This window comes from Strix aluco, chromosome 4, assembly GCF_031877795.1.
Source record: "Strix aluco isolate bStrAlu1 chromosome 4, bStrAlu1.hap1, whole genome shotgun sequence".
In the NCBI taxonomy this organism is placed as follows: Eukaryota; Metazoa; Chordata; class Aves; order Strigiformes; family Strigidae; genus Strix; species Strix aluco.
Genome location: NC_133934.1, coordinates 40116259 through 40133547, shown reverse-complemented (window position 1 = coordinate 40133547; position 17289 = coordinate 40116259). Strand labels below are relative to the sequence as shown.

General features: G+C 42.6%; 1 protein-coding gene across 2 annotated transcripts in view; it reads right to left on the bottom strand.

The window, feature by feature from the left end:
* Positions 1-11014, bottom strand: part of VEGFC (vascular endothelial growth factor C) — an 89108-nt gene extending 78094 nt beyond the window's left edge. The window contains exon 1 of one of the 2 annotated variants that reach the window (XM_074822771.1): positions 10435-11014. In XM_074822771.1, coding sequence (XP_074678872.1) covers positions 10435-10578 — 144 coding nt within the window. In that variant the 5' untranslated portion in view covers positions 10579-11014. Of the gene's footprint in view, positions 1-8566; positions 8582-10434 lie in introns of those variants that run through there. The other variant, XM_074822773.1, reaches the window with a different exon arrangement.
* Between the last annotated feature and the right edge of the window lie 6275 nt (positions 11015-17289).

Below are 17289 nucleotides of genomic sequence, written 5' to 3'. Positions count from 1 at the left end.
TTTCATTTGTTTTTAGTGATTTGATTACCTGCTGGCCCAGACACCTGGAGAAAAAAAGAAGCAGGGTTCTCATTAATCCTAAAGATCCTCATCATCTTCGCAGCTGATAAGAGAGAAATAGGCAGCTTTTCTTGGGTAAGAAAAATAAAAGCATTTTTTTCATGCATTACTTTCCACACCTTTTAGTTGTACAGACTGCTTTTGCTCTGAGTTGAGCACCACCATCTTGGAGGGAACTGTAACTGTAGAGACAACCCTTAATCAACCAATTTACCACTCTAAGGCGGCCTGATCTCAGTCCGAGTCCAAACTGTTCACCAAACCCACCTCCCTCAGCACAGACACGGAAAATCCCCTCCTAGGAGGGGCCTGGACAATCTCATGTGCCCAGTACTATTAACGTGGCATTCCTGGCAGGAAAAAGAAACTGCACTGAGGCATCCAGAAGCTGCCCACCTGCTGTGCTCTGCTGAGCCACAAGAAGAGCCCAGACCTTTCCAAACTGTGTGTTCAAAAAAGTAAATCCTCATGTCTCAGGGTGCTCCTGTGAACACAAGGCAGAAGGCACAAACTCAGCATCACCAACACTCTATCAAGTGAGCAAGACGACCCTCGGAGAATGCGATTTTGAGCCTACCCTCTTGGCTCCTGTTGCCTGGCAGTTTAGATGAAACCTCCATGAAATTTTACAAAAGAGACAGCCCAATACCCTCTACATTCAGTCATGTCAGTGGGATATTTAGCAGCTGTTAATATTCTCCTGAAAGCTGTGTCCTGTGGCCTGCACAACAGAGTTCTTGGTATTTTTAAATGAACCCATATTTTGCTCTTCTCTAGCCAGTCAGAAACACACCCAACTGGAAAGACAAAATAATTGTCCATCGCTATCTTCCTTCCTGGAAAAAACACTTCTCCATGTTTACTGAATCTCCTGTGATTCAACAGTGCAAGACTGCTGATTATTAACAAGATTGTCTTGCTTTCTCCAAATCACAGAATATTTCAATATTAATGATATCAAGGAAATAAATTTTTTTAAAATCCTTAAAGCAATGAGATAATGAAATCTTAACATGAGTACCTTGATGTAAATGAATAAAATGAAACAAAGTAAATGGTCATGTTTGTACCACAGCAGCACTCTGCCAGTTACGCAAGATTTGCTGGGGACCGGGTGGGGTGAAGAGGAAGTTGAGGCTTCGTTTTAATTTGAAAACATCTGTCCCTAGGCAAGGGACAAACGTCAATAAGGCGCTACCTCACAAGTTTATTTCTTAATTTCCTTAGACAGCTAATTACACTTATGGTTAATCTAACCATAAGTAACGATTCTATAAAAACAATCCAGTCTTGTGATCTTACCCCTGTACTCGGCACTGGTGAGGCCGCACCTCGATTACTGTGTTCAGTTTTGGGCCCCTCACTACAAAAAGGACATTGAATTACTCGAGCGTGTCCAGAGAAGGGCAACGAAGCTGGTGAAGGGTCTGGAGCACATGTCGTACGAGGAGCGGCTGAGGGAACTGGGGTTGTTTAGTCTGGAGAAGAGGAGGCTGAGGGGAGACCTCATGGCCCTCTACAGCTGCTGGAAAGGAGGTTGCAGAGAGCTGGGGATGGGTCTCTTTAACCAAGTAACATGCGATAGAACAAGAGGTAATGGCGTAAAGTTGCGCCAGGGGAGGTTTAAGACTTGATATCAGGAAGCATTTCTTTACAGGACGGGTTGTTAGGTGTTGGAATGGGCTGCCCAGGGAGGTGGTGGAGTCCCCATCCCTGGAGGCGTTTAAGAGTAGGGTCGACATAGCACTGGGGGATATGGTGTAGTTGAGAACTGTTAATGTTGGGTTGATGGTTGGACTGGATGGTCTTCAGGGTCTTTTCCAACCTAGACAATTCTGTGATTCTTGGTACTACTACATTTACAGGCAAAGTATGTTTCTGTCAAGTGTATCCATGGCCAGTTACAAATATATATATTACCTGAATTATTGAAGTTACATAAGTTTCCTTTTCTGCATTATTTCTAAGAAGAAATAGTAGGAAGAAATACTTCTCTTAAGTAATAGTGGGGGTGCAAATAAGCAGAGATTTTACCCTCAGCAGTACACCAAATAAAGAACAATCCTTTTAGGGGTACAAAATACAAACACTTTCTTTGATTTCCAGTAAAATCTACTTTCATGGTATCCTCCTAGTCTCCAATTCACAGCAGCCACAAAGCTGTCACATAGTTTGCAATACTTCACAGTTGTTAGTCAAAAAGAATGATGAGTCAAGATTGTGGTGAATTCTCAGAGCTCCAAAGGCAACGTTTACAAAGAAAATAGATATTAAAAAAAAAAAATCTCAAAATTACTTCCAACACTTGTGGCAAGAAATGCCCTCCCTATTTTTCTTAAGGAACAAACAATACCAAAGCTGTTCAAGCAAGTTTTGCCTTACATTTTTCTTCACTTCTCAAGCTTTCCTCATGTTTTAAACTCTTCAGAATTTTTTTCTTTCCCCATGTTAAGTTTCTTTTATATGCATATATCACAAAGTGAGATCACCTACATGGACAGTTCCTGGAGCTCAACTGTGTTTGCGCACTTTCAAGTGCAGGTAAGTGAGAATCCGAGTCCACAGAATCCGGTCTTGGTACTTATGAGCTCCACGAACAAGGGAACAGGTTCACAGTAGTGCCCCTTTGGTCTTGTTCTGGGTCACGAGGAGCCCAGAGAATGGAGCTCATACACACTGCCCTCTCACTGCTGCCTCTGCAAGAATCTCATAAGATCGGGAATCCAGGTGACAGAGAAGGAATGCAGATCCCACTATCTGCAGAGCTCACCTCAAACAGCACCTACCAGCTTTTCTTCACATGACTGTGTATATGAAACCCATACTTGCAGGGTAATGAGCATTAGCCACCTATTTGGAAAGGGGTGAACAGCTCTTACTTGAATAATAATTATAATAGAGCCCTGCTAAAATTAAGGTTTGACCTGGAAGTAATAAATACCTCAACCTCTAAAATTGCTGCTCTTTGTCTCTCTAATGAGACTGTTCCTTGAGCAGACTGCAGAGGTTACTTACCAGCTGTATCTCTCTTGGCCAATTTGAAACAAAGACACGCATGAAACAACCAACCACAAATGTCTCATTGTCTACACAAACATGAGTAAGTAGACAGCAGCTAACGTGTGAAGCTTCACTTGGCCAGTTTTTCTCTTGGCTCTAAATATTGTGACTGATACAGCAAGTACATTCTGGGCAGCTGGAACAGTCTACCACAAATACATTTGGTCTGCTGAATTCTGCAGTCAAAGGAAGTTGAAGGACAGTTACAGTATTTTTGCTTCTTCTGAACGATCTCTAATAGAATAGAACAGAATATTTCAGTTGAAAGGGACCTACCTACAGCAATCATTTAGTCCAACTGTCTGACGACTTCAGGGCTGACCATAACTTAAAACATGTTCTTAAGGGCATTACCCAAATGCCTCAAACACTGACAGGCTTGGGGCATCGACCTCCTCTCTAGGAAGCCTGTTCCAGTGTTTGACCACCCTCTCAGTAAAGAAATGCTTCCTAATGTCCAGTCTAAACATTCCCTGGAGCAGCTCTGAACCATTCCCATATGTCCTACCACTGGATACCAGGGAGAAGAGCTCAGCACCTCCCTCTCCATTTCCCCTCCTCAGGAAGCTGTAGAGAGCAATGGGGTTGCCCCTCAGCCTTTTTTGCTCCAAACTACACAAACCCAAAGTCCTCAGCCACTCCTCACAGGACATGCCTTCCAGCCCTTTCACCAGCTTTGTTGCCCTCCTCTGGACACATTCAAGGACCTGAACATCCTTGTTGAATTGTGGGGCCCAGAACTCCACACAGTACTCAAGGTGAGGCTGCACCAATGCTAAATACAGTGGGATATCAGGGTATCTGTTGTTTCTGACAATCTTTACACATCCCAGAAATTTTCACACATCCATGTGCGGGGGTTGGGGGGTTCCTACAGATCTCCCTTGGGGAAAAAATGAAGAAATAACCAAATGCTATGTCTGTTCTCAGAAGCAATCCCTTCCACTGAATTCCTATCTTCTCTCTTAACAGAACACAATTCTTAAATAAGGAAAGTCAAAGAATTAAAGCCTTTAATGGTGTAAAGGATTTTGCTCTAGATGATATCAGATTCCTAAAATGACTTATTTCACAATGCTGCCACAAGCAGGTAGGAGTAACACAGGGGATGCCACACCTGTGACACCAGAGAGAAACACCCATGTCCCCTGCTCTCCAGCAGCCTTCTGGTGTCTTCCAAGAATTGCCCAATTCTTTTCCAGTATTTTCCCTTGTCCAGGATAATAAGTTTTGCTCTATTCAATAAGGAACAGGATGCAGAACACCTTCAACAGTTTTTGAGCTGCATCCTTGAGGTCGGGCTATTTGAAAATTGTAACCAAGTAGGTGAAGCCAGTATGGAGTACAACAGGGTTCAAGGTGATGGCAGTATCAGATAATTAATGTCATTAACTTTCCCAAGCAATCACTTTTCATTGAAGTTAACCATAATCAGGATCCCAAAAATTTCCTGCAGAAGATATATTGCCTTAGTAACTACATCTAGGAAGATAACATTCACCCATACTCAGGAAAGACTACAATCTAGCCAAAATATACCAACTGCTACTGTTTTTTTTCCTTCAATTATCAGAAGGTGTTTTTCCTGCGTTTTCTCCTCTTCCCCCAAAGAACACCACTCCTCTTTGCAAAATAGGAGCATCTTAGCAAAATACTCATTCACTCCACTGGCAATTGCAGTCTCTAACTATTTGTAAGCAGTTATAGCCATCTTAGACAAGTCAGGAAATGTCAAAAGAGAAAACAAATTACTGCAAAGCTAGAGGGATTGTTTTACAATTATTACAATGGAAGAGTAGAAGAATAAGTGACTTGGAGTTTAGCTATTTCCTAACTAAAGTCTGAAATGTAACAGGGGAAAAAATACAGTAACACATAAATATTAAGTCATCAGAAAAACTTCTGGTGACAGATAAACACAAAACAAAAAAACCAAGTTGACAAATTCATATACAATAGGAATTCAACAAACAATCCCCCATGGGCGCCTTAAGCTATCAATGTTTTAAATTAAAATTCTGTTGCAATTTATGCAGCCATTAGTGCCTTTGAAGCAGATACACATAAAGATGGAGGGGAACTTGGTATTCTTGGTATTACATATCACTCAGGTTAGAAGCAAGGTGGAATTAGGGGGAAAAAAAAGATATTGAATGTTTATAACAGATAATGAAAACAATCATACATATCCTACTCACTAAACAAAATCCAATACCTTACCAAACAAAACTCTTTAAGAAGCAGCTTAGACTTTGAAAGAGCTTACATCTTTCAAATAATTTCTGGAATTTCTTATAGTTCATTCTACAAACAGCTGTAGCACATTTTCTACATTAAACAAGGATATTAAACTTGATAGGATACCAGTCTGACTTCAGTTGGATTTCCTTTGTTCCAGCATTCTATTTTAATGAATCACTGACCACATTCAAAAAAGCAGCTGAACGTGAGGTTCTAGACAGACTTCCTATCCTGGATGCAGGGTATCAATGGAAGACGATTAATACCATCACCCTCAGCTACAACAGCCTGAAAGAACAAGTCTTGGTTTGTTTTTACTAAAATAACTGGACACACCCCCTTGAAGAACATGGACAAGTTTAAACATACACTGAACCTAAGTGAGCGTAAAAATAATATTTTTGATTGGATGTTTCTGTAGACCTGAAAACACTGCGCTTAGCTAAGAGTGTTCCCCAAAGCTTTAGAACCTTCAGAAGTGCAGTTATTTGTCAGCAGCAATGCCGTGAAATCCTTCACAGGCACACAAGTGTGCTTATACAAGATACCCAGGAATGCACATGCCTACACTGAGAACTAGAAAGTGACGTGAGCTCTTAGAGCTTAGTATTGTACTCCATTTACACAAAAGGCTATGCCAAGGTTCAGTAATTATGTTTGCAGAAGCGTTGCTTAGTTTTCATTATAGGTTCTATTACATTACTTATGTTCATCCCATTGTATCTGATACAAATTGTGCATCTACAAAAAGACAGCATCTTTCTCTGTGTGCATGTCTGAAAAAAGAGCGGCTACACACATGTGAAAAGGAAAGTTGCAGCAAACAAAGCAGCAACAGCAGAAAAAATAACATTCTCCCTACCCACTCAGTTTAGCACTGGTTGAATACCAGGAGTAAGGTTTATGCTTGCTTTCAGAGCAGATAACCTGGCCTCATCTCTCACCAGTGCATGTAACATCACAAGGTAGAGTAAGGTACACTTCATAAACATAAACCGGCTATAAAACTGATGGGTTTGAGATTACACCATCAGGATACAGTGACAGGACAGAACCCCAGGAATTGACACACTGCTTTTACTCACACTCCCACACTAACAGTATTTAAATTCCATTAGCCATCAACTAGCAGCATTTTACAATTAGGTCTGATTTAAAATAATTCTTAAGTAATAATAATACAAAGGTATCTCTCAGCTGAGGTAGCATCCAAGATAAATGGAGCTCAACTAAGCATACCTAATTTAATTGAAAAAGCAAATCACAGAATCACAGCACAAAGACTGTTCTGTACTTTACTGCTGTCTGTGTAAAGAGGTCCCAATGCCACTTTCAGGGATGCACTTCAGAACAGGCAAAAACATTTTCATTTGTTATTCCCATCCTATACAAAACTAAGAATCCTTGCATAAATGAGAAAGAAGAGTCTTAAACCTCTTAGAACTACGTGGGACAAGTGACCAGTACTGCCTTTTGCGTATTCACATAAACCTAAATGTTTGACTATGCAACAAAATGAAGGTGCAGCTATGGCAAACCCTCTCAGCTGTGCGGCTTCTTACCAGTTATTGTCACCATAGCACTGTTACCATCATAACCTACTCCCACTATTGTTACCCTATTACCATTAAGGCAGTCTAGGTACATGCTACTGTCACACTTTCATTTCAATAACCTAAGAAGTTATTCATGCCCAGAATGCCTGTGTGGTCCCTCCAGTTCATTTTGAAACTTTCAGCAAACAAACAGTAAAGAATTATTTTTATTTATTTTAAATACTTTGCCCTCCCAGGTAGGCAGCGTATACTCACTGCACATTCCCAATTCAAAGCTACCTAAAGAACAAGAGCCAGAGCCTAAACGCATTATAAGGGTTATTAAAATATTCTCAGACAGTACAAGGAGCTAAAGTTTCAAGTTGCTGGTGTCACGAAACTACTCACCCTGTCCTTGCTGCAGCTGCTCCGAGCACCCCTGTCGGGCAGCGGGGCCCTGCCAAACCGCGGGCACTCCGGGGGCAGGAGGGCCCATTCCCCCGGGCTCACCTCAAGCAGAACCGAAATACCAGGTTGTCTTCGGCGGCAGGGAGGGAGAGAGGGAGGGAGAGAGGGAGGGAGAGAGGGAGGGAGAGAGGGAGGGAGAGAGGGAGGGAGAGAGGGAGGGAGAGAGGGAGGGAGAGAGGGAGGGAGAGAGGGAGGGAGAGAGGGAGGGAGAGAGGGAGGGAGAGAGGGAGGGAGAGAGGGAGGGAGAGAGGGAGGGAGAGAGGGAGGGAGAGAGGGAGCCGGCGGCCGCCCAGCCTCCTGCCTGCCGCGGAGAGGCGGGGTGCGGCTGCGAAGGGGGTCGCCTCCTCGGGGCACCCCCCCTGTACTGCAGGAAACCCGAAAGAAGTGATTTACGGGCAGAATTCATTCCCATCCCACTGAGCAGACGGTTCAGCTGAAAAGTATTAATCTGGGCCCCGTAAACTTGTTAAATAGTGAACTTTACCCTTAGGCTAAAAAAAAAAGGGGGGGAGGCAGTGTTGCACAAGTTTATCAGTGCCCACTTGCTGCAGAACATGCCCTTGCAAGAGCTGTGTATGAAGAACTACTGCTATTTATATCTGCAACGCTCCCAAGCTGCTGCAAATCTCTAAGACAAGATAAATTCATAGCACTCACCTGCATGAAAACACAATACCCTAATTTTCTGCCCAGCTTTTCCTCCTATGTTGGAGGACCCTCAACTCCATCCACACTTTTTTAAATGTTTCTAAAGCTGAAGTTCTTAAAATAGTTAAGAGAAATAAATATATTGTGTAAAGAGTTGACCCGAAAGTCTGTATGACCTGCACTTAGACATCAGTTTAATATGCAGCAGTATGGCGTGTGGATGGAAAGTAAAACCAGCGGAAGCATAACATCTATGAGCACAAACTCAAGTGATCACACATTTTTCACTGACATGAAGAAAGTTCAAGCAGATTACTTTTTACTGACAATATAATCATATTTTCCTTCAAACAATTACTTGCAGTTTACTTATTTAATCCTTTCATAATTACTTCAGACATTCACCTCAACATTCTTTCATCACAGGAACAAATATGCACAGTACTTGCTCACTTAAACAGTTCCAGCAAAAGCAACAAACTCGCAGCTAAAGACTTCCAACATGACTAAGTCTGTTTGGTTCCAGAGTCATTCTCTCTCTCTCTCCTACTCACCAGTAGTCAGGCACAAAAACATTTTTCTGTTAACATGCTTAACACATGCTATCCCATTCACTTCCCGGTGTCTTGACTTTTCTTCCTTTGGTTTGTTGACAGTTCTCCTTTCTCCAGGGAGCACTTGCACTTCTGCACAATGCACTACAGTGGCAGCTCCCAAAAACTTTGAGGCTTCTTCAAGAAACCAAGTGACTGTCCACCACACATGCATGGGAACATACAGCATCACTTAAGAAAATATCTTCACTATCAGCTGTTCTTCTAACTGTAAAAAACATGCTCCAGTTTGGAATTTTTCTACCTTTTCAGCATAAGCTATTCCAAGGCTTTACAACTCAAATGCCCGTTTCACCCAGTAAATAACTGACTTACAGTCATGGGCTAGAAAGAGTTGAGGTATTTTTACCCTTCACTACGTTCTGTGGGGTTTTTTATATATAGTTTAAGTGATAAGTGACCAGCTGAATTGGTTTTGTGTTCTGATTTTTAAATACTTAAGTTTGACAAATGCTTTATAAACATTTATGCAATATGATCACTGATAGCATATTAGCATTCAGAACACTACAATGTAAGCATTCAGCTGTAATTAAAATATCTTAAGAGAGACTACGGTATACTCAGTAAACTTTTCCATGCAGAATATTATTTGAAAAGCATGACTTTTGTGAACAATGTATGGTCTACAACAGTTTGAATGCCTGAAATAAGTATAGCTAGCATACACTTCCCATGTAGCTACAGTAAAATCTCCCAAACTTCTATTCAGTAAAACAAACAGCATAGGAAAAAAAAAATCAGAATATCAACTTAATTTTTAATCCACATGCTTCCCTCCCTGCTCCATACCGAAATGAATAATGAATGAGCTGGGTCATGATTGCTTTCAGTAAGTATGTCAGAAATCTTCAAAACAATGAGATGAGGGCAAGAGTTGTTACAAGCTCAGACATCAAAGATATTCCTAGTAATGCCACATGCTTATACAACCACATACTATGCATCAGCATACCAGGAACTGCAAAACCACAAGTACCAAAGGTACTTGAATTCTACATTACGAAACTTCCTATGCAAGCACAAATTAACACAGAATTGTAACTATTTGTGACTGCAATCTGAGAATTTCAGCCCAATCTTCACCATGCGCCTGGGCAGAATGAAACTTTTCGGGCTCGAGTGTCACCTTACATCTCCCGTCAACCCTGTCACGCAGCAGCGGCTCATCCAAAGTGTCAGTAACTCCAAGAGACTTTCCAACAAATGGAAACTCTCGGGTTTTGTCATTGTCCCCCCACGCCTCCCTCGCCGCTTCGTTCCCGCGCGGAGCTGCTCCTCGGGGTGTTTCTCAGCCTCACTTCAGTGCCCCCGGCCCTGCCCGCCACAGGACCCCGCAGCTTCGCCCCCGCCGGGGCAGCCCCTGGTACCCCCGCGGCCCGGCCCCGGGGAGCGCCCCGGCTGCCAGCCCAGCACGGGTCGCTGCCCTGACCCAGCTCGGCGGCAAAGAGCGGGGCCGGCACTGGGACCAGGGCCGCTCCCCAGCGGGCAGCCCCGGCACCAGGGCGGGAGCAGAGCCCTTGGGCCGCCTCTGCCCATCAGGTGTTTTGCGTTTCTTTGTAAACAGCTGCTCCCCGTGCGACCTCTCTTCCAGCAACCCTGAAATCCCAGACGATTTTCTTCCCCCCTCCTTAAACAAATCCTTCCCCCACTTTAAAAGACCACCCCCCTCCCCCCCCTCCGCTTACAAAGGCTTCTCCCAAATATTTATCTCGGGGGGACTTCTGAGCGGTCCGTTCAGACGGACTCGGAGCCGCATGCATGCCCAGAGGAGCGAGCCGGCATCCCCCGCGGGGGCACGGGCTTACCTTGGCCTCCCCCACGTCGGGCTCCTCCTCGTAGTACCCCTGCCCGGACTCGTAGGCGGCGGCGGCGGCCGGCTGCCGGGGTCCCAGGAGCACGGCGCCGGCAGCAAGGCAGCAACCCAGGGAGAGCACCTCCAGCAAGTGCATCGTGCAAAGATGGCAGGGCGGGAGCGGAGCGGGGCCCCGGGGCAGTTGGAGGAACGCAGGCGAAATTACGAGGCTCCTTCTCTTCCTCTCCCCCCCTTCTTTAGCCGTCCTCTCCCCCCTCCCTCCCCTCGCAATATCCAAGGCAGTAAAATCCGTGGGATGCAGAAGATGCGGTAGCAGCAGCAGCTCCTAGACGCCTGCAGGGGAGTTGCCAACTTTCCCAGCCGCTTTGCAAATTCTCACCGAAGTTATCCGGAGTTTGCCAGGTAAAAAAACCCCCAGGAAACCGGACATCCGAGGCCGCGCTCGCTCAGGAGCCGGGGAGGTGGAAAGCGCAGAGAGGAGGAGGGAAGGGAAGGGAAGGAGCGAGAGCGCGAGAGCGAGCGGCAGAGCGGGACCGAGCGGCCGGTCGCACCCGGGGAGCTCCCTGCGCTCTCCCGCGCCGTTCCGCGCCGCTCCGCCCGCCGCGGAGGTCGCTCCGGACGCCTGTCAGCGGCAGCGCGGCCGGGAGGTGCGCGGAGCCTGGGGCTGCGCGGCAGCGGGGGCCGCGCATGGCGAAAGCGCCCTCTGCCTGCGCCTCTGCGCGGCGAGGGCGGCCGGCGGCGGCCTTCCTCCTCCTCCTCCTCCTCCTCCTCCTCCTCCTCCTCCCGCTGCTCCTGCTGCCGCCGCGGCGCCGCCTGCCGCTGGCGCCCGGGGAAGCGGATCGCGGCCACCCCGCGGCTGCCCTGCGCACCCCGGAGGGGCAGAGGCGGTCCCGCCCCAAGCCCGCGCTCCGCGACGGTGGAGCCTGCGGCGGATCCCAGCCCCGAGGGGAAAGCAAAGGGCCTTCGGCTCTGCAATCAGCGGCTGAAGCCGGGTAAAACGCCCGCGGAGCCCGCCCGCAATCGTGCAGGAAAGTTTCTGTTAATCCTAATCAGTTAACTTGTCGAGCCGTGTTGGCAGCTCTACTTGAAAGAGTAGAGCAGGCTTCTAGCTTCTTTTGGCCAAACAGAAAAGATTTTGCCCTTTTAGAAAGAGTACCCCAGCTAGTACCATATTTATTTGTAGCCTTCTTATCAATGACATCTTGGAGCCATCTTTGAACAGAAGTTTCGCCCCATTTGGAGCCCTAAATTCAACGGAGCCTAGATACTAGCTAGTTACACTGTAACTGTGATTAAAAAATAATAAAAATAAAGTCAAACAGTAAAACCAAAAGAGATTGCACATTGCTAACAAAGTAACACACTATAGCCTGCTCAAATCTCAGTTATGCAAAAGGAAGAAGTTATATTCCCTGTACTATTACTTTTCCTCAATGTGAACGGCATTATTGAGCCTTGTGTAAATATTTGGAAAGCTTTTCAAACTATTCTGCATCACTTGGATACATCTTCTGGTAGCAAGACTGTATGGGAACAAACTGTGGGGGCAGATCCCTGACTGCCTTGGCTGGATGCTGGCAGTCTGCTCGTGTTACACTGCTCATATTCTTCGGGAAGCCCATTCTGTCACTAGTCAGGAAATGACATTATGGGGGTTATGCATAAAGGTGTCTAGCAGGCCTGCAGGTACCTCCTGTTCTTTTTGATTTATTTCGTATAATTTTCAGGATGGTATCTCAGCTTGCTGATACACAAATAAAGGAACTAATCACTTCATTTGCAATCAGAATGAAATCTAAAGTTTAACTAGAGCTGCATGTTAAAAGTTTTTATAGTTACTAGAAAGTTACTAAAGCACTAACAATTTTTTACATCTTCACAACACAGTAAAGCAATGAAGCAAAGACAATGGTAGAAGTTAAGCAGAACAGCTATGAAAATATAAAATAGCGTACATAAATTAAGAAGGCTATTGTTCTTCAGTGGACCCTTGCAGTGCTGCAGATCAAAGCACAGGATTAAAGCCTAAAGAGCATAGTCGAGGATGCAAAACCCATCTAAATAGAAATACTGCATTACTGATTTGCATTTAAACATGTTAAAATCTCTCAGAAACATCACAGACTAGTGTAGAAAGCAAGTTCTTTTGCAGCATGTTAATAAACCCCACCTGACAAATCATGCACAGATAATATTATTTCAGTAACCGAGTGCCATGCAAGGAGCACCTTCCTGTAACTAAATCACAAAACAGGATGGAACATAGCGCTCCTGCTGTGCCATCATAATATTATCTGGCTTCATTATTTATTTCCCCAGTTCCCCAGCACTTTCATTCTGTCCCTTTCAGCCCCCCCTCCACCCCCCACCCCCCCCAATTCATAGAACATCCATCACAGGATCAAAGGCTTTTATGTGAGAGAGCATTTCCACCAACTGCTCTATATAGCAAATTTAAAGTGTCATAAGAAAGCTAGTAATCATAGTCATAGTGTCTCAAGTCACAGTCTAACCATAAGGTTTTTAAAATAAAGTGGTTGAAATCTATGATACAAAGAAATAAATAGTCCATTGGCTCTGAGACACTTTTAAGGTTTTCCTCAATTCAGGCTGTATTTCTTTCCATCCCATAAAAGATGGCTAATTTAAAGGTTTGCTGATTTAAAAATCTTTTCTCCTTTCCCCATCACCTAATGATTAATATTCCTCCTCTTGTCTTCAAATTAAGCAGAAATCAGACTACTGGACAATTAAAGTTCTTAGAGGCACTCAGACAGCGAACTGACCTTATAAACACACATGACTAAAGTAATATCCCTAATAGTGTAGAGATACAGGCCTAGGTCTTGCCCTGTTACATTTCAATGGCAATGATAGCTACTAGTGAAAAACAAAGAAAATTTTTTTACGTTAGATGTAAGATTCCTTCAAATGAATTCTCTTGATGTTGTTTTAAAATAGCATTAAAAAAATCCAGACCCCATTATGTGTTCAAGTTGGTGTGACGTACATCTGTCAAGCACATTCCTCTCCTGTGTCAAGATGTACCTGGTATGTTTCTTTCTGATACACTCTACTTCTGAAACATGGATGTTTCCATACCTGTTTCCTATCTCCATTCATTAGCAGTAAGAAAAGTCAGAGAGGAACCGCTATCGGAAATGTGAGCTGAGACTGAGAAATAGAAAAGTGACAACAGCAGCAAGAAAAATCAGTAACATGATATCATAATTTGGTCTATTTGCTTATTGTAGAGTTAAACACTAGTTTCAAATGTTTTCTTTTCACAGAATGTAATTTCCATTCTCCTTATATTTAAATTTTTGTGTTTGATTCAAACCAATCTCCTTTGCATTATCCTCTTAAATAGACATATAGAGGTACGCCCAAAAGCTAAAATCACAGATAGCATGGTTTGCTTTTGTTTCAACACACATAGTCTTACTGGTGAGTTTCAGTGGAATTTATATTTAACATAAATCTCTAAGGTAGAAAACATTGTTCCCTGAGGGCAGCAACTCCAGACTGTGGAAGTGCTGTTCTAGATTTATTCCAAAAGATGAAGGCACTGTAGTAAGCATCAGTCCTTGGTTCCTTTACAGATAGGACTCCCCCAATATTTTCTCTAATGCTTAAAAGCACAGGTGAAAAAAATTGGATATTGATCAGTGTCTTAAATATCAAAGTCCTATGTAAATATGTAAATGAGCCTGATATGTACAGGGAAAAAAGAAAGAAGAGAAAAGGTATTTCAGATTCAGTGCCAAACTACTAGAAGAGCTGCTCACTAATGCATTTTCTGCCAACTGAATTTTTCAATCCCAAGTTTTATTACATATTCTTATCATATTGCTTAACCACTTGAAGGAACCAGTTCTATGGAAGAGAAGATTTAGCTACTGAAAAAGGACAGTGCAGTGGCTTTCAGGCTGTAGTCCACTTCTCTCCTCAAACCCTTTTCATTCTATAAACATATATGATTTAGCTGAAACATTTAGGAGTATTGCAGTTCTACCAATTTGTGCATAATGGCCTTCCTCATTCCCCACAAGCAAATTTAAAAACATATTTTTTTTTGTACAGGCCCTCACTTAGTATTTCCTTATATCATCCTAGAAAAGGATCTAGGCATGGTGGCTTGAACATCATCAAAAGCAACTGAAATATTTTCCTTGACTTTGATCAGGCATCCTCACTGTAAAATTTAACCTATGGGAAACTGTTCTACACCAAACATCCAGCTAGGGAACCTGAAATGTAGCTTTATCCATTCATTTTCTCTAAAAATATTGCCAGGATTAATAACTTTAATTCAATGAGATGGATATCACTGCTGCAAAATCATTTTCTGCAGTGCTTGACCTAGCAACCTGCACTTCATCATCTAGAAGTTTCTCTTTCATTTGGTATAAAAGTTGGTCCCTCTTGAAAATTAATTAAAAATACAAGAATCCTTAGTCTTTAACCCTTTGACACTGGTTGATTTTCAGGGATTACAGGATTATTGGGATTTCTTTGTTCTCAGGGATTCTCTTTCTAAACTGTTAAAATCAAGACTATTGGCATCTAGCATTAGAATTTCTCTGTGCTACAGACTGGATGACTGCAATAGCGTAAAACCCTTGCTGTAATAAAGGGTTAGTATGATGCAAAAATGGACAGCACAAGGCAGCATCTCAAGAAAAGTGTTTGAATCCCCCAAAGCAAATTATGTATCTCTAAATCTGCCCTAAATTTAGAATTAAGAAAGCCCTAGCCCACATTTTATTCGGCTGTCTTACATTAGGATCTTTCTCTTTACTGTAGTTTTTCTTCCCTCTTGTGATGCAAGGTCTCACACAAGAACATGTATGCAAAGAATATTGATTTAACATCCTGTAATCTAATTAATCTCTCCATGTAGTGATTATGTTCATTGTTATAACCTCTGTCTATAAACAATAAAATGACTGATTGTAAATTTATGCTGCCTCTTAACTGAAAGCTGTGCACGATTTAAACTGTGTAAAACTGAAGACATGTCACTATATAAATAAGTTTCAACAAAATATATTAGCAATTAAAAGCACACTACCACTACACATACAAAATCTTATCATGCTACATACCTTCCTGCAGTAGTCTTCCAAGTGACAATCTATGAGATGAAGAATGTATTCAAGAACTTTTTTCCCCCCAGTTATAGTTATAAAATTTTGGAATGCAACAGAACAAGGCAGTCCTAATCAATTCAAGAGACATTTCTATAGAATTGATAAAACAATGGCAGAAATAATTCTTTCTATAAAGAGATGCAGTTTCCACTCACTTTGTCCCTGCATACCTTTCCTCCACTCATATATATGCTGCTGCATTCCCCCTTTTTTCTTCAGTGTTTCGAACCTTCTGTTCAATACTTTGGCTGTTCTGGAAATTAAGAATATGCTAAACCCTTCAAATGCAAATTGCTGAAGTATTAAAACTCAAAAAACTTTGTCAAAGAGTATTGAGACAAATTCATTTCCAAGGCCAAAGTAATGTGATGTATTATTACTGATTATGATCCTCATTTTTCCTTATGATTAACAGGTTTTCATTAACAAAGTCAATTCTTCTCCTACTCTTTCTATAATAGTCTTTCACATATTTAAACATTTAACCTTCCTTACTTAGTCATCTTGTTTTAAGCTAAGTAAGAGCATTTTTTCCCAACATTTCTCTATAGATTTTTATTTTCTAAAGTTCTGCTTATCCTTATAACTGTCATTTGAATAATCTTCAGTTGATCCAGGGGTTCTTTGAAAGATGATACCCAACACTGAAAAAGGGTACTTCAAAACTGACCTGTGTTGGGCAGAACAAAAAACCCCAACTCATCCTTCTGCACATACATTCCTATATGGTATTTGCCTATTAGGTGGATTCATGTTCAGCTTGCAATCAGCTCTAACTCCTGGATAGTTTTTTGAGGATTTTCTATCTAGCCCAATATTCCCTTTCCTGCACTTGTAGATCTGACTCTTCCAACGTAAGTGGAGCACTCACATTTCCCAACAGAATGGGGTTCACCATCTCCTATATTTTTACAGTCATTTCTTGACTTTATCAAAATTATTTCCAATTTTAAGCCTACCTGTCTGTGCTGTCCTTGCTAGCTAGACCCCATCTGTAAATGTAACAAAGTAAAGGTGCATTACATCTATGCTGCACTTGATTCCTTGCAGTCAGCAAAAGCATTGTTAGTGACCTATAGCAAAGTTTGGCTGAAGGTCAAAACTTCCCTCCTGAGGTGCTGGTTCAGACTTCAGGGTTTGCTTCGGCTCATCTTACTGATTCAGAAACAAAAAATGCCAAAATGTGGGGACAATCCAATCTGAGATTCCTCTTTAGGCTCATCTTCATTTTTCACATAGCTGAAAACAGCTGGAGATTAGTGTAAAAATTATGAGAGAGAGGTTTGTAGTTTAGCTTGGGTTTTGCTTTTTTGATTTGAGTTTCTTTGGTGGTTTGGTTTATTGTTTTTTGGTTTGTTTTCCTTGATACACCAGGTGGTGAACTTCTGGGATTTGTTGTTATGGGAAGTTGGAGGTAGACTACTCTGAGGTTTAAAAAAATGAATCAGACAAATTAATGGAGATCAGGACCATAAACTGATAACAAAAAAAAAAAAAAGGGGGGGGGGGGGGAGGAAAGAAAAAAAGGCAGGGGTAGAGGAATACAACATTGCAGATGCTAGAAAAGTGTGAAGGAAATGGACTGCAGCAGCAGACAGTCTTGTGAGCCCTCTCTAAAGAGCATGTTCAAGTGCAACTGCTGGAGACAGAAAACTAGATAGACAGTCTAGACAGATGGTTTGTCTGAGCCAATA